General features: G+C 44.5%; 1 protein-coding gene across 2 annotated transcripts in view; it reads left to right on the forward strand.

Annotated features, from left to right (window-relative positions):
• Positions 1–25,878, forward strand: part of CMTR1 (cap methyltransferase 1) — a 59,454-nt gene extending 33,576 nt beyond the window's left edge. The window contains exons 10-24 of one of the 2 annotated variants that reach the window (XM_008568435.1): positions 657–775; positions 2,816–2,912; positions 3,235–3,367; positions 4,118–4,297; positions 15,470–15,526; positions 16,265–16,322; positions 16,808–16,876; positions 17,828–17,959; positions 18,866–18,988; positions 19,626–19,717; positions 20,457–20,525; positions 21,847–21,894; positions 22,789–22,901; positions 23,505–23,613; positions 24,398–25,878. In XM_008568435.1, the coding sequence (XP_008566657.1) occupies positions 657–775; positions 2,816–2,912; positions 3,235–3,367; positions 4,118–4,297; positions 15,470–15,526; positions 16,265–16,322; positions 16,808–16,876; positions 17,828–17,959; positions 18,866–18,988; positions 19,626–19,717; positions 20,457–20,525; positions 21,847–21,894; positions 22,789–22,901; positions 23,505–23,613; positions 24,398–24,530 (1,532 nt within the window). In that variant the 3' untranslated portion in view covers positions 24,531–25,878. Of the gene's footprint in view, positions 1–656; positions 776–2,815; positions 2,913–3,234; positions 3,368–4,117; positions 4,298–15,469; positions 15,527–16,264; positions 16,323–16,807; positions 16,877–17,827; positions 17,960–18,865; positions 18,989–19,625; positions 19,718–20,456; positions 20,526–21,846; positions 21,895–22,788; positions 22,902–23,412; positions 23,614–24,397 lie in introns of both variants that reach the window. The other variant, XM_008568434.1, reaches the window with a different exon arrangement.
• The last annotated feature ends 486 nt before the right edge of the window (positions 25,879–26,364 follow it).

Below are 26,364 nucleotides of genomic sequence, written 5' to 3' on the forward strand. Positions count from 1 at the left end.
CTCCCCATGGGCGCAGGTGTGAAATGCACTGGGTAGCAGACAGCCCAGCAACCCCACAGAAATCCCTGCTCTATCTTGTTGTCGTGATTTGGCAGCAAATCCTAAGTCCTTTCTTAACAGTCCTTCTTAGAAAATTGATGTTGGTTCTTAGATGTAGGTGCTTTAAATACAACTTGGGGGGCCGGCCCAGTGGCGCACTGCTACAGTGCGCCGCTTGAGAGCGTGGTGGCGCTCCCGCCGAGGGTTCAGATCCCACATACAGACCGGTTCCCGCTCACTGGCTGAGCAAGGTGCGGGTGCGACACGGAGGGTTGCGATCCCGTTGCCGGTCCCGGTCCGGTATGGGTGCAACACTGAGGGTTGCAATCCGTTGCCGGACACGAAAAAAGACAAAAAGGAAAAAAAAAATACAACTTGGGTCTTGAAGAGAAAGGCCCTCTGTTTCGGTTGATGATTTGGTTGATCAACTCCTTTTGGACTCTGGTTTATTATAGCAGGGCCCTGTTCTTCCTCCTGGTCCATCACTGTAAGGCAGCCTTGCAAGATGGGCCCTAGTTCTTACTCAGTGCCTATGTTTGCTGTCCCAGAGAGCTCGTGTCCCAGCTCCTGGGATGTACAGGGCAGAAGAGCTCACTGCGAATCTTGTGTCCTGCCAGGTGAGGGTGGGATTGATGGAGATGGAGATATCACCCGCCCGGAGAACATCACTGCTTTTCGGAATTTTGTCCTGGATAACACAGATCGCAAGGGTGTCCACTTTCTGATGGCTGATGGGGTAGGTGACCTCTCTATAGAGTGATGCATTAGAGATTTGTTATTTTAGAGGTTTTAGAATTGTTTTTGTTTTGTTTGGGTCTTAGCTGCTTCTGAAGATGGTAGCTCACTACTCAAGATAGTAGGGATGTGCATTTTTTTTTTTGTACATATTTTCTATGATAATTTTGAAAGTCTGTGGTGTTATAGACACCTTTGCTTGGAGCAAGGTGGAACTTCTTAGCTTACTCTGTCAAAGGGCCTTGGTTGGTTGTGAGACAGGGTGAGGCAAGGACCGTGACTGAAATCAACTAAGCAAAACCGAATGGGAAGAACATTTCTGTCATTTGTCACCTTGGTGTTGTTCCTAGTAGAAGCTCTCTGTATGTGGCCACGCCCAAGCCTATCGTAGGCTGACAGATGGCCTCATAACCAAAGGCAACAGCTCAGGGGCATCCACGGGAGTCTCTGCCAATGGCTGGGCTAAAGTGAACATTCAAGGGGCCTTGTCTGTGGGTAGCTACTTGAGACACAAAGGGGAGCCCACTGCAGCTTTGTCCAACAGAAGTTCCCACTCACTAATCTGACACTTCAGGTAGTCGTTTCTGGAGTGAGCCACCACTCACTCTGGAGGAAGGATAGTCAATGTGGCAATTGCACCAGGGTCATATGGCTAGAGTTGAGAAAAGCATCTGGAGCTCTTTGGGTGGCCTCTCAAGCAGTAGCTGTGTGGAAAGTGAAGGTGGGCAGGATGTCAGCATGGGATCTGAAGATGACCTCCTTCATCAAAGCATTGTGCACAGCAGGGAATGACAGATAGACAGGCTTGGGCTGTCTGAGAGGGAGGGGCTGCTCAGGCTGAGCAAATGTTGGGGTCTGATTGTGCTTGTGAGGTAGCCATTGCAGTATGGCAGCTAGAGTTGCAAACTCAAGGATTGTCTTTCTGCTTTGACAATGTACAGGGGTGGCCTGGTCTTTTTTTTTTTTAATTGACTATAATCAGGCATGCATTTGAGAAGCATCTGTAAGTCTGGAAGACATTGTTGAACATTTATGATTCTGAGTCATCTAGCTTTTACTTTTGTAGAACTGAGTCTGGGAGACCTGGCCTGGAGCCAGCTTAATGGAGGTCAGCCTTTTTTTTTTTTTTTTTAATTGTAAAAAACAAATAACATAAAATTTATCATTTTGATGATGTTTTAGTGTACAGTTCAGTATTGTTAAGTATATTCACACTGTTGTGCAACAGATTTCCAGAATGTTTTCATTTTGCAAAGTTGAAACTCTGTACCCATTGAACAACTCCCCCTTTTCCCTTCCCCTTCAACCCCTGGCCTTCTTTACTTTTATGTAAGCTTGGCTCTCTGCTCCCTGTTGGAATCTCACAAGGAGGGAGACCACTAGGAACAGCAGCACACATTCTTTGAGCAAACACCCTGGCCAGAGTCTGCCAGCTGGAGGGAAGAGCTCCATGGTCTTAGAATAGGAAAGAGAGTATTGTGAGTAAATTATTGGTCAACAGGGAGAGAGATTACTGTGATACTGAGTTGTGCTAACTTTTCTGCTGTCACCAGACTGCGACCTGTTCAATGGTCGGTGCAGTGGCTTAGTGAGCCTAAGCAGAGTGTTCCCAGTGCACTTACTCCCTGGACCTTTTTGGGATTCACCAGGGCATTCTGTTTCCTATCTTATGGTTGACCTGTGACTAGCTGATATTTTACCTCTATTTTGCCTTACTCTTCCCTAGATTCCCACATGAGTTTAAAATTTTTCTGGACCATCTTCTTGGGAAAGCAGACTTGGTTCCATCCGCTGGGAGAGATGGAGCAGGAAAGTGGCACTGGTCCACTAATTAGGCCTGGGTCTTAGTGCTCACTCCATCCGTAACGAGCCTTACAAACTTGCCAAAATAATTTAAATGCTGAGCTGTATCTTTATCAGTCAAATGGAGATCAAAGAAAACACTTCAAGAACTCTTGGTAAAGATGAAGTAGGGGTATTATTCTCAGTCCTTATTTTATCATTTCTCTTTCCCACCCCAATCCTTGTGCTCTTATTTCAGGGTTTCTCAGTAGAGGGACAGGAGAACCTGCAGGAGATCCTCAGCAAGCAGCTGCTGCTGTGTCAGTTCCTCATGGCGCTGTCCATTGTCCGGACAGGTGACACTTTCTCAGCTGTCTCCTCACCCCAGTACCCACTAGAGGCCCTGTTGGACAAAAGCATGTACAGGGGTTGGCTGGGAAGTTACAAAAACCTGCTTGTATTAGGTGATGGGTGGCTAAATGAGGAATTTAGGGAAGAAAGGGCTATAAAATCCCAAAGTCCCCCCTGAAGCTGATTTTCCCCCTTAAATTGTCTCTCACTGTTAATGGACCCAGGTGCTGTTCCTTAAGATTTTGTTTTATTTACTCCCTGAGACTACCTTACCCACCTCCTGGAATAGACCCACTGACTGCTGTTGGTGTTCTCTCTCAAATACAGGAGGCCACTTCATCTGTAAAACCTTTGACCTGTTCACACCATTCAGTGTGGGGCTCATCTACCTGCTATACTGCTGCTTTGAACGAGTGTGTCTCTTTAAGCCTATTACCAGCCGTCCTGCCAACTCAGAGAGGTGAGGTCTTCCTTTGTATTTTAGCCAGACTAGTTAGCTAAATGTCAGAATAGCAAATCCTGGTGCATGTCTCTGGTATGACCTACATTAAAAACCTTAACTTTAAAGAAGTGATTAGAGCCAATAGGAATCAGGATTTTTGGATCTTAATTGGTCTTGTGATGTGCCAGTTCAGCCTCTGCCTCCTCCTCCACAGGCCTCATTTTTCACACTTATGTGGGGGATTCTCGACTTGGCCTGGGAGAAAGTGACCAATAATAGGCATACTTGCGGAACATGGGCTGGGAAGGGGCAAGGGGTCTGCCATTCAGAGGCATGGGCTGGGAAGGGGCAAGGGGTCTGCCATTCAGAGGAATCCCAGGTGGGACGCAGTGCCCACACACAAGGTGGGAGAATACACAACCAATCAGAATTGCCAGGTGGCTAGTTAAAAACACAGGTTTCTGGGCCCTGTCCTTGGAGAGTTTGATTCATCAGGTCTAATTTAATAGACTCCCCAGGCAATGCAGTCTGTCTCGTATAGGGCAGTTGGGAACCACCTTTATAGAGAGTAGAAATTCAGCCTAACATAAAAGGGAAGGATTCAAGGTGAACTTTTGTGCCACAGAGAGACTGAGCTATTCTTTGTGCATACTTAAGGTTGAACAGGAAAACTGTTTAGCTTTGTGACTCTGCAAGGGAGTGGGGGAAAAGGAATGTGTGGGGAGGGAAGCCCTTGTGCAGTAGAATGACAGGGTATCCTCCTGCCAGGTATGTGGTGTGCAAGGGCATGAAGGTGGGCATAGATGACGTTCGGGATTACCTCTTCTCAGTGAATATTAAACTTAACCAGCTGCGGAACACCGATTCTGACATCAACCTTGTGGTCCCCTTGGAGGTGATCAAGGGAGATCATGAATTTACTGACTACATGATACGGTCCAATGAGAGGTAAGCCAACCGGCTGTTTATTGTTGGCACTATTGGGGTTTTAAGACCAGAAAATGAAGGATTCAGTGACTGTCTCTTGATATCACTTTCTCAACCCTGTAAATGGTAACTGGGTTTGGTCTGCTGTTTCTTGGGCCCCCTGGGACTTTGGTTACCTTGGGGACCCTCGTACTCCCATGCCCTATCCCAAGGGCAGCAGGTGGGTGCCTGGCTGATATAGGTCTGCCCACCAGAGCCTGAGTGTGATTGTGAAGCCTGACAGAGAGGAGCCCGTGTCCTTGGAGGCAAGGGTAATTTCCCTTTGATTGCTGCTGTTTGTAAAAGATCGTCATGGCTGTTGCCTTGTGAAGCCCCCTGTTTGGAGGCAGGAGGAGGATAGAAAGCAAGTGTACAACATGCTTTGGAAGTGCCAAAACTTTTGCCAGTTAATGAGTTCACCAGATAGGTGACCTGAATGCTATTTTTTTTTTTAAACCTTTAATTGTTTCCCCCATCCCTGTTAGTGATAATAGTTTAGAGTTTTGACAGTTGGCCCAATTCTCTCATTGAGCAGGGCTTAGAAAAAAGTTTTTGGAGGTAGGTTGAAGGGTTGTATAGTAGCAATGAATCAGTAGAAAGAGCTCTCTAAGGAGGCCTAACAGGTGTTGAAAAGGCCATACTAAGGGTCCAATCCCAAGTCACCCAGTGAAGTTTGGAGGTATAGGTGGCCCTGGAGAATCAGAAGGGGAGGAAGTCTTTATCCTACTCTTTCCTATTTTTCCAGCATCACCTGGTATTTTAACTTTCCACAATACTGTGACATACGCTCTCTCATTTTGATAGCAATGCTAGGCACCAAAGTGGAGCAGACATTAAATTTCAGCATGTTATAGATGAGGAAAAAGGCCCAGGGACCCGCCTAGAATCAGTGTAGCTAGGGCTGTGTAACACTTCTGAGCTACATAACACTTCTTTTTGCTGAACCATGCTTCCATTTGCTGCAAGTGTGCATGGATGCATGGCAGAACTGGATTTCCTTTCAATGCTTCCAGCAGCATGGACAATTGAAGCAACTCGAAAACCAACCACTTTTCTTTCCTTTTTTAAAAAATTGAGGTGTAATCCCATAAGTAAAATGCAGATCTTAAGCATACACTTCAGTTTTGATGAATGCATATATTCATGTAGCCTATATCCCTGTTAAGATAGAAAACATTTCCATTATCTCAGGAAATTTCTTTGTGCCCAGAATTTCTTTATTTCTTTCAAAGTAACCATTCCTCTGATTTTTATCACCACAGGTTTTACCTGTTCTAGAACTTTGTATAAATGAATTATGCAGTATGTTCTTTTGTGTCTGGGTTTTTTCTCTCACCATGTGTTTTTGAGATTCATTCATATTGTGTTTGTTCCTTTTTATTGCTGAGTAGTATTCCGATGTGTGGATATACCATAATGCTGTTGATGGCTACTTGAGATATTTCCAGGTTGGGGCCATATAAGTAAAGCTGCTACAAAATTCTTGTACAAGGCTTTTGGTGGACAAATGTTTTCATTTCTCTTGAATAAATACCCAAGGGTAGAAATTATGGTTCATAGGGTAGATGTATGTTTAACTATTCAGAAATGCCATGTAGTTTTCTGAAGTAGTTTAAGTTCTGATTGCTCTACATACTTGTCAGCATTTGGTATTGTCAGTCATTTTTCATTTCAGCCATTCTAGTGGGGTACACCCCACTAGTGTTTATATCATTGTGGTTTTAATTTGTATTTCTGTGATGGCTAGTGATGTTGAACCCTTTTTTATGTGCTAATTGGCTGTTTGTATATCATCTTTTATGAAGTGTCTCTTTAAGTCTTGACCATTTTAAAGAATTGATTTGTTTTTCCATTAAATTGTAGCAATTATTTGTATTTTCTGAATACAAGTCCTGTGTCAGAGATATGTGTTGTGAATACTTCTCCCCAGTCTGACCAGCTTGACTTGCCTATTCTTGCCTATTCATTTTCTTTCTTTCTTTTTTTCTTCTTTTTGTTCCTTTTTTGGCCAGTCGGCAATAGCAATTTAATTTATTTATTTTTTTCCTTTTTGTCTTTTTTACTGACCGGTAACGGGATCACAACCCTCGGTGTCGCGCCCGTACCGGGGACCGGCAACGGGATCGCAACCCTTGGTGTTGCGCCCGCACCGCGCTCAGCCAGTGAGCGGGAACCAGTCTCCACATGGGATCCGAACCCTCACGGGAGCGCCACCGCACTCCCAAGCGGCGCACTCTCCAGTGCGCCACCAGGCCGGCCCGCCATTTAATTTTTTAAAACTTTTTCCCTCTATTCATTTTCTTAATGGTGTCTTTTGATAAGCAGATGTTAAATTTTTTAAATTATTTTTTATTGTAGAAAAATATACATAACATAAAATTTACCATTTTAACCATTTAAAAATATACCATTCAGTGGCATTAAGTATATTCACATTGTTGCCCAACCATCATCACCACTGTACGTTTCCAGAACTTTTTCATCATCTCAGAAAAACTCTGTGCCCGTTAAACAGTAACTCCTCATTTTCCTCTTCCCCTACCCCCTGGTGACCTCTATTACACTTTCTGTGTGAGTTTGCCTGTTCTAGGTATCTCATATAATAAAATCACACAATATTTATCCTTTTGTATCTGAATTATTTTACTTAGCATAATGTTTTCAAGGTTCATCACGTTGTAGCATGTATTAGAATTTTATTCATTTTTAAGTTTTAAAAATATTTCACTGTGTGTATATAGCACATTTTGTTCATGAATCTGTTGATGGACATTTGGGTTGTATCCACCTTTTAGTTATTGTGAATAATAGTTGTAGAGGGTTAGAAATCTTGATTCTTATTTGATTATTAGGTAGGGTTTTTAGGTAATGCATGTACTGGACAAAAGTCCTCAGCTAGGAGGCAATGGCCTACAACTAGGAGCAAAAGCCCATCTAATCAATTCTAATCAAGTATATGTTGATTCTCAGTTGATTTTTAGCATAGGGTTTTTAGGTAATGCATGTATGGGACAAAAGTCCTTAGCTAGGAGGCAAGAGCCTACAGATAAGGGGCAAGAGCCCATCTAATCAATTCTAATCACTGTTTAGGTAAGGGATTGTATAACACTGTTAATATAATGGGTTCATTGGAAGATTTTGTAAGAAGGAAACTTACACAGGACTAAGGCCTTTAATGTGAACAAGAGAACTGAAGCAGAACAGGGATTATTCTGAGGGTAATAACCTTTAATACAGCAAAACTTGAATGATGGGAAAATATGTGAGTTAAGATTTCCAAGGACATTCTGCTAGATTAGTTAGTACATGGGGGTCGTTCCACATTTGCTTTAAGCTGTTTCTTTAAGTTTCCTAAGAAGTCAGGCACTTTAATGATTATCTTGTTTCTTTGGCACGTCACATAGTTTAGAATTATGACTCTTTTGGGGCCGGCCCGGTGGCGCACTGCTACAGTGTGCCGCTTGAGAGTGCGGCGGCGCTCCTGCCGAGGGTTCGGATCCCACATACAGACCGGTTCCCGCTCACTGGCTGAGCGAGGTGTGGGCGCAACACCAAGGGTTGCGATCCCGTTGCCGGTCCCGGTCCAGTGCGGGCGCAACACTGAGGGTTGCGATCCATTGCCGGACACGAAAAAAGACAAAAAGGAAAAAAAAAAAAAGAATTATGACTCTTTTGATGGTATATTGTTTAAACTATTTTGAACCATGCATGCTTGGATATAAATTGTTACATAGCCAGTTTTTTTATGTTCTTACTATGATTAACTATTTGTTTTTTTTTCTGTAACTTCCTTGTCTTTACAATAAAAACTGAGGCAAAAATTGAGTCAGGGCTGTACCTTGCTTCTCCTTCCTAAAAGGAGTCATCTTGATGCAGTCCCTTCGGGCTTCTCATTGCATTGGTATTTGCTTTGAATAATCACTCTTGTGTCTCCATTACACAGTGATAGATGTAACAAATAGTACTGTGCCTTGGTGTGGGAGTATCAGTTTGAGTTCCTGCTTTTAATTCTTTTTTTTTTTTTTTCCTTTTTGTCTTTTTTCGTGTCCGGCAACGGACCGCAACCCTCACTGTCGCGCCCGTACCGGACCGGGACCGGCAACGGGATCGCAACCCTCGGTGCTGCGCCCGCCCCTCGCTCAGTCAGTGAGCGGGAACCGGTCTGTATGTGGGATCCGAACCCTCGGTGGGAGCGCTGCTGCGCTCCCAAGCGGCGCACTGTAGCAGTGCGCCACTGGGCCGGCCCCCTGCTTTTAATTCTTTTGAAATATACCTTGAAGTGGAATTGCTGGATTACATGGTGCTTATTTTTTAGAGGAACCACCGTGCTCTTTTCTACAGCAGCTGCACCATTTTACATTCCCATCAGCAGTGTGTGAGATTCCAATTTCTCCGCATCCTCACTAACACTTGTTATTTTCCATTTTTTTGATAATAGCCATTCTAATGTGTGTGAAGTGTTATCTCATTGTAGTTTTGATTTGTATTTTCCTAATGGCTACTTTTCATGTGCTTATGGGCCATTTGTATATCTCTTTGGAGAAATGTCTATTCACATCTTTTGTCCATTTTTTGGCTAGGTTTTTTTTGTTGAGCTGTCCAGTTTACCTATGTCTTCTCTTATTGCCTGTGCCTTTGGTGTCAATCTAGGAAGTCATTGCTAGCTCTAATGCTCTATGTTTTCTTCTAAGAGTTTTATATTTTTTTAGGTCTTACATTTAGTTCTTTGATCCATTTTGAGTTAATTTTTGTATATAGTGTTAAGTAAATGTTCAACTTCATTCTTTTTGCATGTGGATATCCAGTTTTCCCAGCACCATTTTTTTGAAATGTTTGTCCTTTCCTCATTGAATGGTCTTGGCACCTTTGCCAAAAATTATTTGACCATATATGTGAGTTTATTAATGAGCTCTCTATTACATTGGTTTATATGTCTGTCTATGTCAGTACCACATTGTTTTGATTACTGTAGCTTTGTAGTAAGTTTTGAAATCAGGAAGTGTATCTTCTAACTTTGCTTGTTATTTTCAAGATTCTTGGCTATTTGGGGTCCATTAAGATTCTACATGTATTTTAGTGTAGGTTTTTCTGTTGCTCCCAAAACTGCCATTTGAATTTTGATAGGGACTGCATTTAATATGTAGGTTACTTTGGGTAGTATTGTCATCATGACAATGACAAGTATTCCAATCCATGAATACATGGTGTTTCCTTTTATTTATGTCTTTAATTTCTTTCAACAGTGTTTTGTAGTTTTTAGTGTACAAGTCTTTTACATCCTTGATTTAATTTATTTCTAAGTATTTTATTCTTTTTGATGCTGTTGTAAATTCAATTGTTTTCTTAATTTCCTTTTGGGATTATTCATTGTTAGGATACAGAAAAATGTGACTGATTTTCATGTGTTGATGTTCTATCTTGCAAGTTGCCTAAATTCATTTATTACTTATAACAATTTTTGGGGGGTGAACTCTTTTGGTTTTTCTACATATAATAAGATCATATTATCTGCAAAGTGTGATAGTTTTGCTTTTCTTTCCAAATTCCTTTCAAGTTTTAAATTTTAATGATGAATTCCAGTTTACCAATTTTTTTATTTTTTTATTTTTTATTTTTTTAAAAGATGACCAGTAAGGGGATCTTAACCCTTGACTTGGTGTTGTCAGCACCACACTCACCCAATGAGCTAACCGGCCATCCCTATATGGGATCCGAACCCGGGGCCTTGGTGTTATCAGCACCGCACTCTCCTGAGTGAGCCACGGGCCGGCCCCAATTTTTTCTTTTGGTTAGTGATTTTTGTTTTCTATCTAAAAATTCGTTACCTGTACACTAAAGTCATAGTTTTAGTTTTTATATTTAGGTCTATGATATACCTGAAATTAATTTTTAAGTGTGGCATGACACAGGGATCAAGGTTCTTTTTTTACTTACAGATATCTAGTTGTTCCACTGCCATTTGTTGAAAATACTTGTCCAATTTAATTTCTTTGGCACTGTTGGAAACGATTTGACTGTGTATGTGTGGTCTATTCCAGGGCTTTCTGCTCTGTTCCATTAACCTGTTTGTCCTTTTTCCAGTACCATACTGTCTTGATGACTGTACTTAGACAAAAGAAGTCTTGAGGTCAGGTAGTGTATGTTCTTCTTTCTCAAGATTGTTTTTGCTAGTCTAGGTTTTTTTGCATTTCCATATAAATTTTAGAATCAGCTTGTCAGATTCTACAGAAAGCCTGCTGGAGTTTTGATGGAGATCACACTGAATTTACAGATCAATTTAGGGAGAATTGACATCTTAACAATATTCAATCCTCCCATCCATGAACAAGAAACATCTATTCCTTTATTTAGATTGTCTTTACTGTCGCTCAGCAATGTTTTATAGTTTTCAGAGTAGAGGCCTTATGTGTCCTTTCTTAAATTTATCCCTAAGAATTTTATGGGGTTGGATGCTATTGTAAATGGTATTTTTGAAATTTTATTTTCCATTTGCTGATTGCTAGTATATGGAAATACAATTGATATTTGTATATTGAATGTATCCTGTGAGAATATCTAATTTATTTATTAGGGCTAGTAGATTTTGATAGGTTCTTTAAGATTTTTTACATACAAAATCATGCCTTGTACACATAAAGATAGTTTTATTCTTTCCTTACCAATTTGTATGCCTTTTATTTCTTTTTCTTGCCTTATTGCTCTGGTTCCTCCAGGACAGTGTTCAAATGGTGAGAGCAGACATTTTTTCCTTGTTCCTCATTTTAAGTGGAAAGTGTTTAACCATTAAGTATGATAAGTATAAGCTCTATGTTTTTTTGTAGATGTCTTTTCTCAGGTTGACAAAGTTTTCTTCTCTTCGTAGTTTGCTGAGAATTTTTGATCATGAATGGATGTTTAATTTTGTCAAATACTTTTTCTGTATTCATAGAAATTACCATATTATTTTTCTTCTTTATTCCAGTAATGTAGTGAATTATGTTGAGTGATTTTTTTGAATGGTAAAGAAATCTTGCATTTTTGGGATAAACTCCAGTTGGTCATGATATACAAATATTGCCACTTTTATATATTGGTATATTTGATTTACTAATATTTTATTAAGGATTTTAGTGTCTATATTCATGAGGGATATTAATCTTTAATTCTGTATTCTTTTGAAATCTTAGTCTGGTTTAGTTATCAGGGTTATGCTGGTCTCATAAAATGACTTGGGAACAGTTTCCTCTTGAATTTTATGAAATTTATGTAAGATTTAGTAGTTTTTATTTTTTTTAAATTTTTTATAGAATTTACCACTAGAGCCATTTGAGCCTGCAAGTTGCTTTATGGGAAGTTTTAAAATTCAGTTTCTTAACAGAAATTGAATATAGGTCTCTGTATATAGATTTTCTGTTTTTTTGTTGTGGGTTTTCATTGAATTTGTGTCTTTCAATTAATTGTTCATTTCATCTAAGGTGTTTAATTTATTGGCATAAAGTTATTCATAAAGTCACCTTATCCTTTAGTGTCTGTAGGATCTCTAATAATATTCTTTCTATCATTTTTTATATTGGTATTATGTTTTCTCTCTTTTATTCTTAACCAATTTTACTAGGAGTTTATCAGTTTTATTGATCTTGTAAAGAACTAACTTCTTACCTGGTTGATTTTCTTTATTGTCTGTTTTCTTTTTATGAATTTCCACTCTTATTTTACTTCCTTTCTTTTACTTCCTTTGGGCTTAATATACTCTTCTTCTTTAAGTTTCTTTGATTTTAGATCTTTCTTCTTTTCATTTATGTATGTATATAATTTTTTTTAATGCTATAAATTTCCCTTTGAGGACTGCTTTAGCTGAATCTCCTACATTTTGATATGTCTTTTCGTTATCCTGTGGATCAAATATTTATTTTTTATTTATTTATTTTTTTCTTTTTGTTTTTGCGTGACCAGTAAGGGGATCGCAACCCTTGGCTTGGTGTCGCCCACACCACGCTCAGCCAGTGAGTGCACCGGCCATCCCTATATAGGATCCGAACCTGCGGCGGGAGCGCTGCTGCGCTCCCAGTGCCGCACTCACCCGAGTGAGCCACAGGGTCGGCCCCAAATATTTAAACTTTTCCTTGTGATTGGTTCTTTGATTCATTGATTATGTATATGTGTGGTGTTTAATATCCAGATAATTTGGGATTTTTACAATATCTATTAGATTTAGTCCCATTGTACTCAGAGAATGTACTCTATATGATTTCGATTCTTTCAAATTTATTGAGGCTATTTTATGGCCTATCATGTGCTCTATCCTGGTGAACATTGCAACTGCTGTTGCTTGGTGTAGTTGTCTATAATTAATTTGGTCAAATTAGTTCATAGTGTTTTTCAAATCTTCTATATCTTAACTGATATTTTAACTGCTTATTCTGTCAATTGCAAAGAGAGTTAAAGTCTTTAACTATGATTATTGATTTGTCTATTTCTTCCTTTATTTTTGCCAGTTTTTACTTTATATATTTGGGATCTTTGCTATTAGGCATATGCACACTTAAGATTGTTTTGTCTTCCTGATGAATAGAACTTTTATCATTATGAAATATCTTTTTTTTTTTTTTGTCTTTTTCCGTGTCCGGCAACGGATTGCAACCCTCAGTGTTGCCCCCGCACCGGACCGGGACCGGCAACGGGATCACAACCCCCGGTGTTGCCCCCGTGCCTTGCTCAGCCAGCGAGCGGGAACCGGTCTGTATGTGGGATCCGAACCCTCGGGCGGGAGCGCTGCCGCGCTTCCCAAGCGGCGCACAATCCAGTGCGCCACCGGGCCGGCCGAAATATCTTATCTCTAGTAATATTCTACTTTGTTTGATATTAATATAGCCACATCAGCTTTCTTTAGCTTAGTGTTTGCATAGTCTGTCATTTTTTGTCCTTTTGTTTTCAACCTGTCTTTTCTTTATGGTTAAATGTGTTTCTAGTAAACAACATATGGTTGGGTCTTACCTTGTTGCTCAATCTGACCTGGATAAAAGTCTCTGCCTTTTAATTGGGATGGTTAGTACATGTACATTCAGTGTAATTATTAATATGTTTGAGTGTGATCCCTTGTCTTGGTTGTTGATTTCTGTTTATCCAGTCTGCTCTTTATTCCTCTGTTCCTTTCTTCCCTCCTTTTTTGGGAGGCTAATTAAATATTTTTTAGTACTTCTTTTTATCTCCTTGGGTTTTTTTTTTTTTTTTTTTTTTTTGTCTTTTTCTGTGTCCAGCAACGGATCGCAACCCTCAGTGTCGCCCCCGCACCGGACCGGGACCGGCAACGGGAACGCAGCCCTCGGTTGCCCCCGCGCCTTGCTCATCCAGTGAGTGGGAACCGGTCCGTATGTGGGATCCGAACCCTCAGCGGGAGCGCCGCCGCGCTTCCCAAGCGGCGCACTATAGCAGTGCGCCACCAGGCCGGCCCTCTCCTTGGGTTTTTTTTAATGGCTTTTACATTATATTTTAGTTGTTGCTCTAGAGATTATAATATTTATCTTTAATTCATCATATTATCCCTTCCAAAAATATTCTGCTTCATGAACAATGTCAGAACTTTACAACAGTATACATGCAGTTACTGTTCTTCTGCCTCTGTGTTCTTGTTTTTATATAAACCCTACTTTATATTGTTAGGATTTTTACTTTAAACAGTCTGTAGTCTTTTAAGGAGACTTAAAGATACACACACATACATATATTTATATATAATTTTTTCTTAAAAATGGTCCTTGATATTTACTGGCATATTTACCCTTCCTAGTATTCTTCATTCCCCCCTGTAAAACCAGGTTTCTGTTTGGCATCATTTCTCTTCAAGCCTAAAGAATTTTGTTTTGCCTATTTTTGTCATGCAAGTCTTCTGGAGATGATTCCTTCAGCTTTTGTCTGTTTAAAAATGTATTTCCCTTTCATTTTTGAAGGATATTTTTACTGGATATGGAATTTGGGGTTGACAGGTTTTTTTTTTTCTAGGACTTTAAAGATATTTTCCATGGTTCTCTGTCTCCCTTCTTTTTGGTGAGAAGTCAGCCATTATTCTTATCATTGTTTCTGTGTGTCATGTGTCTTTTTCCTTTGGCTGCTTTTAAGGTTTTTGTCTTTATCTTTTATTTCAGCAGATTGACCTTGATATATGCATATGTAATTTTCTTTGAATTTATCCTGCTTGGGGTTCACTGACCTTGGACTGGGGGATTGATTTTATTCAGAAATTTGGGAAATTTCTTGGCCATTATCTTGTCAATATTTTTGTCCTATTCTTTTCTCTGCTGCTGAGACTCCAATTATATTTATGATAAACAGCTTGTTATTGTCCCACAGACCTTAAATGTTCTGTTACGTTTTTTTTACCTCTTTATGTTTCAGTTTGGGTTTCTGTTGACTTGTGTGTCCTCTAGTTCACTGATTCTTTTCTCTACTATGCTAATAAGCCCATCAAAATAATTATTCATCTCTAATGTAATATTTTTTATTTCTGGAATTTTTCTTTGCCTTTTTAAAATACAGTGTATGTGTCTTTGCTTAAATTCTCCATTTTTTAATATATGTTGTCCACCTTTTCCACTAGATCATTTAACATGTTTATCACAGTTATTTTTAAGACTTTATTGGAGAATGTCAACATTTGGGTCATCTCTGGGTCTTGTTCTATTGGGCAGTGTTTCCTCTTATCAGTGGGTCACATTTTCTTGCTTCATTGCATGCCTCATAATTTTTTATTAAATGTCAGACATTGTATGTAAAAGAACAGTGGAGACTAATGTAGAAGAGCAGCTGTTAATTTAGATGGGTTGAGTCATTGTAGATGGATTGAGTCTGTAGTTGAACTGGGTCTGGGCTTTACTGTTGCTTTATTTAGAATCAGTTCACCACTACTTTCAAATTACTTAAGGGTGGCATCAGAATCTTCCTTATAGCCAAACCTGGGAGCTTAGCGTCTGGAGGGTTTGAATCAGTTCTTCTGCTTTACCCTCAGCCTTCAGTAGCCCCATGTAACTGCAACTCGGGGGTGGGGGGTGGTTCTCTCAACTCTCCAGCCCCTCCCCCAAGTATAGATGGCCACTGCTCCAGCTAACCTCTATCTGGATGTCATTTGGCTGTCGTTTTTAGTAATCCTTCTGAGATTAAATCATTTTTTTTTTCTCCTAGCCACTGTAGTCTGCAGATCAAAGCTCTGGCCAAAATCCGTGCCTTTGTTCAAGATGCGTGAGTGTTGCCCACTATTCAGAATTTACATATTTCAAGGGAGGATCTTCCTTTGCTCCTGCCCCCGAGCTTTTTGTTTTTTTCATTTCAGCAAACATTTAAAAACACCTCTTTTATTTCATACTCTGCTGTGGTCTCTGAAAGATGCCAGGGAAGCATATGGCATAAACTCTGTCCTCAAAGACTTTATGTCATCTTTGAGCAGAGAAGAGTAATGCAGGAAAAGGATACAGGAAAAGTTATTAACAGTACATCAGAGGGAATAGGTTGGCACAGCACATATGGATTACATAATGTTCAGGGGACACAGAGTAGAGTGATCAAGAGAGGACGGTAGGACTGGTCAGGGAAATCCTCTGGTTAGGTGAACATAAGCTAGTTCAGCTTTGTGGGTTATAGTGACATCCACTGGGAGGGGCTTAATGTGGCCTGTGTCAGCAGAGGAGGAGCCAGACGTGCTGATGGGTGATCAGAAGAGAGGTGTGTAGAGGACCCTGGCAGTCAGGTGGTCAGGAGGGTAGTCTCCTCCCTTCCTGTTGTGGTGGGAAGGGGAGGTAATCCCATACATCTCAGCTCCTGTCTTCAAGAGGAGAGAGTATTGTTAGCACCCTCGGCCAGTGGCAGCATGGCCTCCATATGTGCACTCACATGTTCATTCATGGGGTTCTGAGGGGTGCACAGGGGCACACTCCTGTGCCTCTTGGAGGTTTGAATCACTTGTTGGCTTCGTTTTCCCAGGACCCTGAGTGAGCCTCGGCAGGCAGAGATCCGGAAAGAGTGCCTTCGACTGTGGGAGGTGAGCATCTTCTCCAGCCCATTGTTGCTCCAGGACCTGGAAGCTGTAGAGAGGAATGGGATTGGCTCCTAACTGTGTCACTTTAGGGTCTCCTCTATCTGAAAATGTCTGGTAACCTTACAGCATCCCAGAGCTGGATGTCTCAGGATTGTTGCGAGTTACCTCCTTGGCCTTTTCACTACTAGTTTGGCCCTACAGCTGGGTCAGAAAGGACAGTGGTGGTGGGTGGACAGGCTTTATTTTGCTGTTGGTGACCCTCTGTGGCAACACTGACCACAAAGCACTCCAGAAAAAGGGAAGTGGCCTTTGGGGTGTGCTACCACAGGTTCTGAAAGGGAGCAGTGACTCTATCCCCCTCTTTCCATCCTCCTTTGTTATGTGCCATTTCTCTTCCTCAGTCTGAACCTATCCCCTCACCTACATACACACACAGCCTCGGTCAAAAGGGCATTTGAAAATCAAAGCTCTTTCCTGTCTCATTTCAGATCCCAGACCAGGCTCGAGTTGCTCCCTCTTCCTCAGATCCAAAATCTAAGTTCTTTGAGCTTATCCAGGTGAGTCTGGTATCTGTGGGGGAAATAAAAAGTTGGAGGCCTAACTCTAGATGTGGAAGGTATCACTGAGGCACTGGAGATGCGTGGCCTCCAGAGGGCTTGTGTAGGCATCCCCCAGAGCTCTGAGTGACAGGGTGGAGGCCATTGCTGGTGTGAACATTTGGTATAGGGCGTTGAGTTCCCCAAGAGCACATCAGGCCAACTGAAGGTTCTCGCCCTGAGATGTTCTTGTGTTTAGCCCTAAAGAGTGGTGCTGGCTGTCATGCCCTGGCAAGTTGAGGGTCCTGTAGGATTTTCCTGCAGAGAAGACATGGAATGTGGGATGATCTTAGGCAGGGGAGCTAGGCAGAGGCCAAGGGAGCTGCCAGAGAGCCCACATCAGGGCCGGCCTTACCCCAGGATCCCTGTCTTGTTCCTGGTGAGCTAGTCCTTGGAGTTCTTCTTCCCTGTTTTTTTCTACCACCTTTTTTTTCTCCAGCCTTTCCCTGGGCCATTGTGCTGGTTTTGTAGGGTCGGTGACTAGAGACTGAGGTTCAAGATGGCTTCAAAAGAAAAGCATGTGTACATTTTTCTGAATGGGGTGGAGAGATCACTTAACTGCTCTCAAACCAACTGTTGGAGAATCCTTGCCTTCAGTTTTATTGAAGGGGCGGCTTTTATATTCTGGTGACATTTCCTTATAGCTCTGGTAAATTGATCTGTACTCAGGGACTTGGTGTTCCTTTCTCAGCCTCTCCTAATAGGTCCTAAAGGAACGCTCCAAGCAGCTGGAAATAGATCCCATTTAGTGCATGGTTAGGTAGGGAAGAGGGTGCAGGGGAGCATGTTTCAGAGAGCAAGTTCTTCCTGTCCCTTGCCTCTCCCAGCCTGCCCTCACCCCCATCAGGCACCCTTACTGAGTGCCTGTCCTTCTCCCAACCCAGCAGTGTTTTCTCTGACCTGTGACTGCAGGGCACTGAGATTGACATCTTCAGCTACAAGCCCACACTGCTCACCTCCAAAACCTTGGAGAAGATCCGCCCTGTGTTCGACTACCGCTGCATGGTATCTGGCAGCGAGCAGAAGTTCCTCATTGGCCTGGGGGTAAGTCTGCTGCTGGCTTCCTAGCCAGGTTGGGATAGCACAATTGTCCCTGTCTGTGGGAATCTGGATAGCTGCCTGTCACATTCAGTGCATGTTCTCTTGGCACCAAGGAGCTGGGGCTTTGACCCTAGTGAAGGTATTTCTTGAAACTTCATTCCCTTTCTTCCTCTGAGTTTGCCAAGTGTCATTCATTCATTCTTTCATTTATTCATGTATTTGTTTCTTCAACTCTGTGCATTGCTAAAGGGAGCACTTCTGCTTTTCTTGTGATGCGGAGCTTCCCAGGCTGGTAACATAGTCAGGGTAACCTGGCTGAATCCCATGCAGCTGTTTTTTTGCAACACTACCACCACCCCATGCCATCCCCTGTCTTGCAAAGACACCCCCTGTCCTTACCCTGGGGCCCTTGGAGTCTAAAATGAGGTGAGGGAAAACCTTGGCAAGTTCTGTTTCTTAGTTGGGTAGTCATTGCTTTTTCTTTCAACTCTGATTTGTCTTTTTATGTAATTTGATTTCTTCTCTTTAATTACTTTTTTGTGTCCTCTTACACTTTGTTATCCTTTTATTTTCTCTCTCCTCTTCTGCTCTCTGGATCCTTCACCAAACCCACTCCAGAAATAAACCAAGCTGGATCTTTCTCAAGGGCCACTAATCATGGACCTAGGTCTTTTGAATGGTTCCCTCTGAAGGGGACTGAGCCAGATCTTTTCTTCTCTTCTGCTGAGGCAGTGGAAAATACCATTGTCATTATCACTGAAATAAAATAAACATAATCTCTCCTAGACATTTTCTTCTGAAATTTCCCGCCCTATCAGCTTGTAGCTGCCAACTAAAAGCCCTTTCGAGAACTGACCCTTTCATCCCTCAGTCTCCTTGACTGCCTGACCCAGCACTTTCTGCCCACAGAAGTCCCAGATCTACACATGGGATGGCCGCCAATCAGACCGCTGGGTCAAGCTGGACCTGAAGACAGAGCTACCCCGGGACACTCTGCTCTCTGTGGAAATTGTACATGAGCTGAAAGGGGAGGTCAGAGATGGTTCTGCTCACTCAGCCCTATAGCTAGGGGACTAGGGAAGCACTAAGCCTGGCCCTTTGCCCTGAGTTAACTTGGTTACATTATGTGGTGGTTGACAGGGCCCAGGGTTGGGGAAAGGTTTTGTGATTATTCCTTCTCCTAGAGCAGTTGCTCTAAGACATGGTAGATTCAGGTAGGAAGGAACACAGTCTCCATACGTGTCAGAGGAGATCTGTATCATCTCTGTGCATCAAGGACCCTGATGGGCCTGCTGGGTATTTTTTAGAAGCTGATTTAGTATTTGACCAGGGATCCCTTGATAAAGAAGAGACTTGTTATTTCTCAGGAACTTTGAGAATTACACATACATGGATGACATTCAGAAGTCACTGGAAACAGCTGGCAAAGGGTGGGAAGCCAGGCCCTGGCTGGAGCACCATGGCAGCTGCTTCCCTGGATTTGAGGTTCAAGTGGGCTCATCGATCTTCTTCTGCTCAGAAGCCTGGGCCAGTCTGGTGCTGAGAATCAGTTGGGGGGAGGCAAGAGAACTATCCTATGTTTAGAGCCCTACCCTTCCCCCAGCTGTAGGTAGAGTTGGGGGCCAGTATGCCGTGGTGGGCACGGTGGCCAGTGTACTTGTCCTTCTAGGGGAAGGCCCAGCGGAAGATTAGTGCAATCCACATCCTCGATGTCCTCGTGCTGAATGGCAGCGATGTTCGGGAGCAGCACTTTAACCAGAGGTCTGACCTGGGCCCCTGGGTAGGGTGGGTGGGGGTAGGCCAAGGCAGCTCTGTGGTCAGCAGCCTCCTGAGGCTTGGCCCCTCACCCAGGCCTTCTCTGCTTATGGACAGCCTGAGAGTTTCCCTCTCTCATCCACTGTCTGGTCCCAAAGGCGGGGTGAGAAATAGGTGTTGGCACTTCAGAGTTTGCTAGGGCTTGTGCCCTGGTTGTCATAGATACCAACACACTCCATTTTGCCACAGCTGCTCAGATTGAGGTGATATTAGTGTTAAAGTTAAGCAAGAAGGTGACCTGTGGGAAGAGGGAGGTTTCCTCTGAAGAAATGTCCTGTGCTTGGGTGGTCCCATTTAAGTTGGTTCATCTGAATGGGTGCACCATGGTGTCTGTGGTTTGGGGTGACAGGGCAGGTGCATACAGTGAAGATGATACATGAAGTACTAAGCACAGCTGAAGGCATACTTTAGGAAAACCAAACAAGACATACAAGGATACTTTTAAAAGTTTGTGGAAAAAATAGAATAAGATACAATATGAATCTTTCCATGAACTTTGTGAAGACGCCTCTTAGTGAAATTAGAGGTCAGAATCCAGAGAGGAGGAGGGCATGAATAAAGACAACACTGGAGGAGGGCAGGGTGGGCTCCCTGGGGGACATGGGTCCTGTGAAAAAACATTGGGGACAGGGGTGTGCTGGTGAAGGCACCCTTGCTTGCTTCTGAGAGACTGTTTGGATTGTAGAATTCAGCTTGCTGAGAAATTTGTGAAAGCTGTTTCCAAGCCCAGTCGGCCTGATATGAATCCCATCAGGTGAGCATGTGGTCTCTCCCTTTCCCCGGTGCTGCTTTCTGGCCACTGCTGCTTCTCCAATCCTGTGAGGCATGGGAGGGCTTAGGGGAGGAGACCAGGCAAGGCTGGTGTTCAAGATAAGACTGCCTTTGATGAGTGATTTGTTTTGGGCTGCTAGGTAGGTGGCTCCTTTGCCCCACAGTATCTCCCCGTCCTGCCTGATACAGTGGGTGGACCTGTACAGGTAGAGACTCATTCCTAGGGGTTAAGGTGTCCTCATTTAAGATGCACATGCTTCTGAGAGTGCTAACATACCTCATGAATCACCCATTCACACTGGGGTATCATTAGCATATCACCTGGCCTTTTCTTTTTTTTTTTTTTTTAGGTAATAAAGGGTGCTGAGGGAACGAGAGTTTTGAACATGAAAAAGAGAAGGATGATTTGAGGGATTGGGACCCTCAGTGCTTGGGGAGAAGGCCAGGGTTTGTTGTCACGTGAGGTAGTGTGAAAGCTTCAGGCCCTGAAGGGGAGAGCAGGAAGAGAACAGAGTCAGGGAGAAGACAGATGGAGAACAGACTTTTCCAGGGTAGGCTGAGGTCTGAGGTTATTACAAGGGCACTGTTTAGCCTTGCTCTGGGGCTTCCTATGGCTGGAAATTGAGGTGTCTATTTATACTGTATTCAAGTTATTTTTATTGTTATCTTTAATGTAAATTTTAGTTAAAATTAAATCTAGTATTGAGAATGACACTTCATAAATGTTATGTTAAAGTCTAAAAAGCAGTTTCTATCTGCACTTTAAAATGTCCTGTCTGCCAGGTCCTGAAAGGTAGCTTCTAGGGACCCTGCATCCATTGTTTGTGGTCTGGTGGCTGGGTCTCTGGGGGCCTTACCCAGTAGCAGTTACAAAGGCATGTTCAGGGCCTTCCAGAGGTGGAGGGCTGGGCGTCCCGATTACGGGTTCTCCACCGTTTATGGGTACTAGGATTGTTAGGGTTATTTAGAAGTAACTGTGCTATAGGAAGGCCTAAAACCCATAGCATCCTGGCCCTTGGTTTCCTAGCCTCTGGTGACAGTGAAGATGACTTGGGGGTAGGAATGCTGGCAGAGACATCTTTGCGTGCCAGACCTTTCTTCCTCTTTCTTCCTGCTGTCTATCTATACCCACAGTTGTTGGTGGAGCTGCTTGGCAGCTCTGTAGCCTAGAGCGTTTGTGTGTAGGACAGCAGTGGACAGGCTGGGTGGTTGCAGGGAGGGCATGAAGCAGAGGTCAAGGACAGGTGCAGCCTCCTGTTGCCCCCCAGGAAGCCTTTGTCCTCTCTCCATCCCTCTACCCGCAGGGTGAAGGAAGTGTACAGATTGGAGGAGATGGAGAAGATTTTTGTCAGGTGAGTGACTCAACCAGCATAGCTCAGGATTTGAAGGGAGTTGGGGTTGGGGGAATGGCCGTGTCCAGGATTCATTCTCTACTTGTATTTTTTTGTAGAGATAAGTTGGTTGGGAGAGGTGGTGAGTTGGCCACAGTGGCTGCCTCTACACCGCCCTCCCCCCACTTGCCTCGGTGTGGCTCCACTGCAGCCAAGGGCCTCCTGGCTGAGAGCTGATTCAGCATCCTGTCAGGAGGAGAGGAGGGCGGGTGTGTGTCAGGCAGAAATACAGGCTCATTGATGCTGTAATAGTTACGATTGTCCCTGTGAGGGGCAGAGCAGCAAGCTGCTTGAAACACTATAAATCCTAGCTCCCAGTGCTGAGCCAGAGATTGAGCCTGGAGGGGGAGAGGGGGCATAAATGCTTCTTTGTATTCTTAGGGTTGTGCAGGGTGCTCTCAGATCTGAGTCTCATTCCGGGTCTCAGTTCTCTTCTGGAGGTGGTTACTGTTAACTCTTTAGTGGCCACAGTGATGCCATGGACAGTAGACTGAAGACCCAGTGGCATTCATGGTCTCAGATCTCTACCTTACTGGTGTCACCCTGAAACTCCCCAAACAGCAGTTACACAGCAGGGTCATCTGTCACTCCCGTCTCCATTGCTTGGTTGGGAGATCAGAGTCTGAGTTCTAAATCCAGCACTGCCACTAACTCACTTGCCGTGTGGCTTGAAACAACTCACTTAAATCTCTGTCCCTCAGTTTCTTCTTATGTCAAGCCAGGATAAAATACTGTAGTTGGTGTGATTTTGATATTAGCCAGAGACTAACGTTAGGGCTTTCTTTCTCTCTCCCCACACCCCCCACATGCACACACATTTTCACTCCTCTGTGCACAACTACATGGGGAAATCAGGTTAGAAATGAAGATCATCAAAGGCTCTGGTGGAACCCCGAAGCTCAGCTACACGGGGCGGGACGACCGGCACTTTGTACCCACAGGCCTCTACATCGTCAGGACAGTGAATGGTGGGTGATGAGTGACTGTTTGCTGCCCCCCCTCCCCCAGCCAGGGTGATTGGCCCAGACCCTGCCTGAGCCAGTGCCCAGGGCTCCCTACTAAGGTGGGTAGCAGCCAGACTGGCATTTCTGTGTTCCTCGAGCCTCTTTTCTTTAGTGGGCACTGGGTGTTGGGTTTGGGGATGGGGCAAGAGGACCTTAACTTGTATAGACACTCATGGTGTTCTTGTGGCAGGAAAAGGGCCTTCTCAGTAGGCAGCAGCAGATCCAGAAAGTCAAGCTTGGCAACTGTCCATTTGTATGTCTTGTAGAATCCCTTTTCTTCAGTGCTCTCTGGCTTACAGAGACCTATGTCCTCTGTCAGAATCCTAGAGATGTTAGCTGGTTGGCAGGACTGGGGTGTGGTCATTGAGAATTACCTTAGTTGTCCTCCTGGAGCCCCTTTGGGCTGGTGATGAAGGCTGCCTCCTCACGGGCTGTTACCCATCTGCTGTTGTGGGGAGCTGGGAATGGTGAACAGGAGCTGAGGAAGGCACACCCCGATGTCGGCCGGATCCATCAGCCATGGGTACTGTGTTCTTTCTGGGCTTCCTCCCCTCTTCCTCCTGTCAGAGCCGTGGACTATGGGATTCAGCAAAAGCTTCAAGAAGAAATTCTTCCACAACAAGAAAACCAAGATCTCCACTTTCGACCTCCCTGCAGACTCCATTGCCCCATTTCAGTAAGTAGCCCTCCTCTAAGCCTGCCCTCCTCAGCAGCCCCAAATACTCCTGCCAGGATGCCAGCCAGCTTTCCTGGGCACACCTGGCTCATGAGACTGATAGGCTGAGTTCTGTTCCTACTGGGAACACCCTCCTCGCCACAAAGGTGGGGATGGTGACCTCTGTTGGTGTGGCTGGGCCTGGGTAGTAAGCTTGGTGAGAGGAGAAAGATGCCTGGACCTGCTGTGATGGTTGGGGGATCTGGGTATGAAGGGCCCCAACCAGGCCCAGGGCATCTGCCCCATGGAGCAGCAACTGCTTGCATGATGTTCCAACACTGGCCTTGTGGTGGGAACATGCTGAAGGCCTGCAACCCTGACCCTTGGGACTCAAGGTCCCAGCTGTCCCTCGTTGGGACTCAGCATCCTTTTGCCAGATTGTCAGAGGTTTTGACAACAGCCCTTATGTGCCTGTAATTAGCCACTGACACTTGTTTCTTTCACCACACTAATACTGTTGTATTAGAGAAGTACAGACAGATAAACCAGGAATCTCAGTAATTATAGGAATCCAGTTGGATGCAATTAGCAGCAGCAGCCGTTTGGGAAAAGTTGGTTCTGGGAGGCATCGAGTTGCTGGGGCCAACTGGGTATCTTTTGGCTGCCAAAAGAAGACTCCTACCACTCTTAAGAACACCCATCCCCATCTCATTGTTGCCAGTGGTGGGGTGGTGGTGTTGATCTTTTTGTCCTGCGTCACCTGGATGCAGCCCTGTGATCTCTTTCCCTTTGCCCTTCTTCCCAGCATCTGCTACTATGGCCGGCTCTTCTGGGAGTGGGGGGATGGCATCCGTGTGCACGACTCCCAGAAGCCCCAGGACCCAGAAAAGCTGTCCAAGGAAGATGTCCTCTCCTTCATCCAGATGCACAGTGCCTGAGGGCCTTGGGACACCCCACCCCTGCTGAAAGCCCTGTCATTCCGAGACAGGACACTCTGTCCCTGGGGCCCACAGTTTCTTCTCCCTCTTAGAAAGAGACTGGGGAGCACTGCAGCGTGGCCATCAGGGGTGAGTGGCCTCCTCTCCATGTCCTGAAGAGCTCAGTCAGGGGCCTTCAGAGGACACTCCTTCTGGGTCACCTTCTGCCTGGGAACTGTTTCCCCTGCCAGGACTCAGCTTGAAGGAAGCTGCTCCTGTGGCAGGTTTGAGGTCAGTGCCCAGGGCACATGGGGCTGGTGGAGGACATGTCAAAGTGGCAGGGCCTTGGGCTCTGTTGTTCTCTCCTGTATCCAATAGACTCACTTTTCTGAGTTCCATGCACTGCCCCTGAGGGTGGCCGTGCCCCTGCTTTGCCCAGCTTTTTATTGGGCCAACTCTGAGTGGGTGGAGGCCCACTGTCGTGAGCTGGCCAGGAGCAGCTGCTGTACAAATCAAGGCTTAGTTTCTTTGAACTTGCTTGGTTTTGATGCTCAGTTGGAGAAGAGTTTGTCTCTTCCCCACACCCATCGTGGCCTTCCCTGGAGTTCTTCCCAGCCTGGAATTCTGACAGTCCCGCAGGCCAGGAAGGAGTGTGGGCCCCACTCCCTGACAGCACATAGGGACCCAGGTAGTGCTGTTTTTGGCACTGGGTTTGACTGCCACCCGGGGTTGTAGAGCATCCCTGGGCCTCATCCCCATTTGATTCAAATATTGGGCAGCTCAAGAAGCAGCCTTGAAGACCTGCCTTTTTCTCTCCCCCACCAGTAACTAATAAGGGTACCCCCAGGGGTTTGGGTAGCACCGGCCCTCTGGAGGTCATGTACCACCATCTGCCGTAGCCACCCTGGGGTCTTGGCAGAATTCTGAGCTAGAGGTAGCTTCTTGCTATCCTTTCCCTTCCTTTGTTTTTCTTCCCCAGTAGGAGGTAGTCTGCTTTTGTTTGTCCATATGTGGTCACTCCATTTCCTCTACCTTGATGGAGGTGGATAAGGAGAATGGAAAGCTGGGCAGTAGCTTTGGGTGGGGGAGGGCACCTGTGGTTGTTTTTAATGGGAAATACCTCTCAGAAATGTTTATGCGGGCTCCATAGGGTCTCATCCCAGTGCCAGACTGGTTTCCATGGAGATGGGGCACTGAGGCTCCCGTGAGGTTGGAATTGACTCCACCATGGGGGTCCTTCAGCCAGCATCCAGTCCCTGCTCCCAGGCTAGCAGCAGCACTGCTGAGATGCTGTATTTCCACCCAATTCTGGGTATGTCAGTGTGTCTTGCAGAATCTTGGATCATTAAAGATAAACATATTTTTAATGCCTGTGTGGCCCTGTGCTGGGGCTGCTGCCGTTTGTCCTCAGTGCTTTGTGGTCTGGGACTGGCTTGGATGAAACAGCTTAGGTCAGAGGTGAAGGGGAGGAAGATCTACTGAAAGAGGAGAGAAAAGAGGGTTTGTTTAATTCGAGTCTGTCCAGACTCCTAGGCCCCGGCAGGGCTCCCGGGGCTGCTGCTTGCTGCGAGAGAGGGAGCACAAAGAATATAAGTAATGCGGCCCTGTTACAAGCAGGGCCAGGAGAATGAATGAACCTACAGCCCCAGGAGGGTGGGGAGGCACCTCCCCCACTTACATAAATCACACAGCTCACTCCATGGTGGCACTGTGACAATCCAGGATCAGTCTGTATGACTAAAATAACAGGCGTCAGACCAATTAGTGACACGACTTGGGGGAGAAAGGAGGGAGAGATGGTTTTGCTGCCTCTGGCCAGCCACCATCTGAGGAGGCCAGGGCAGCTTCTGCCCGC

This window comes from Galeopterus variegatus, unplaced genomic scaffold (assembly GCF_000696425.1).
Source record: "Galeopterus variegatus unplaced genomic scaffold, G_variegatus-3.0.2 Scaffold409, whole genome shotgun sequence".
Taxonomy (NCBI): Eukaryota; Metazoa; Chordata; class Mammalia; order Dermoptera; family Cynocephalidae; genus Galeopterus; species Galeopterus variegatus.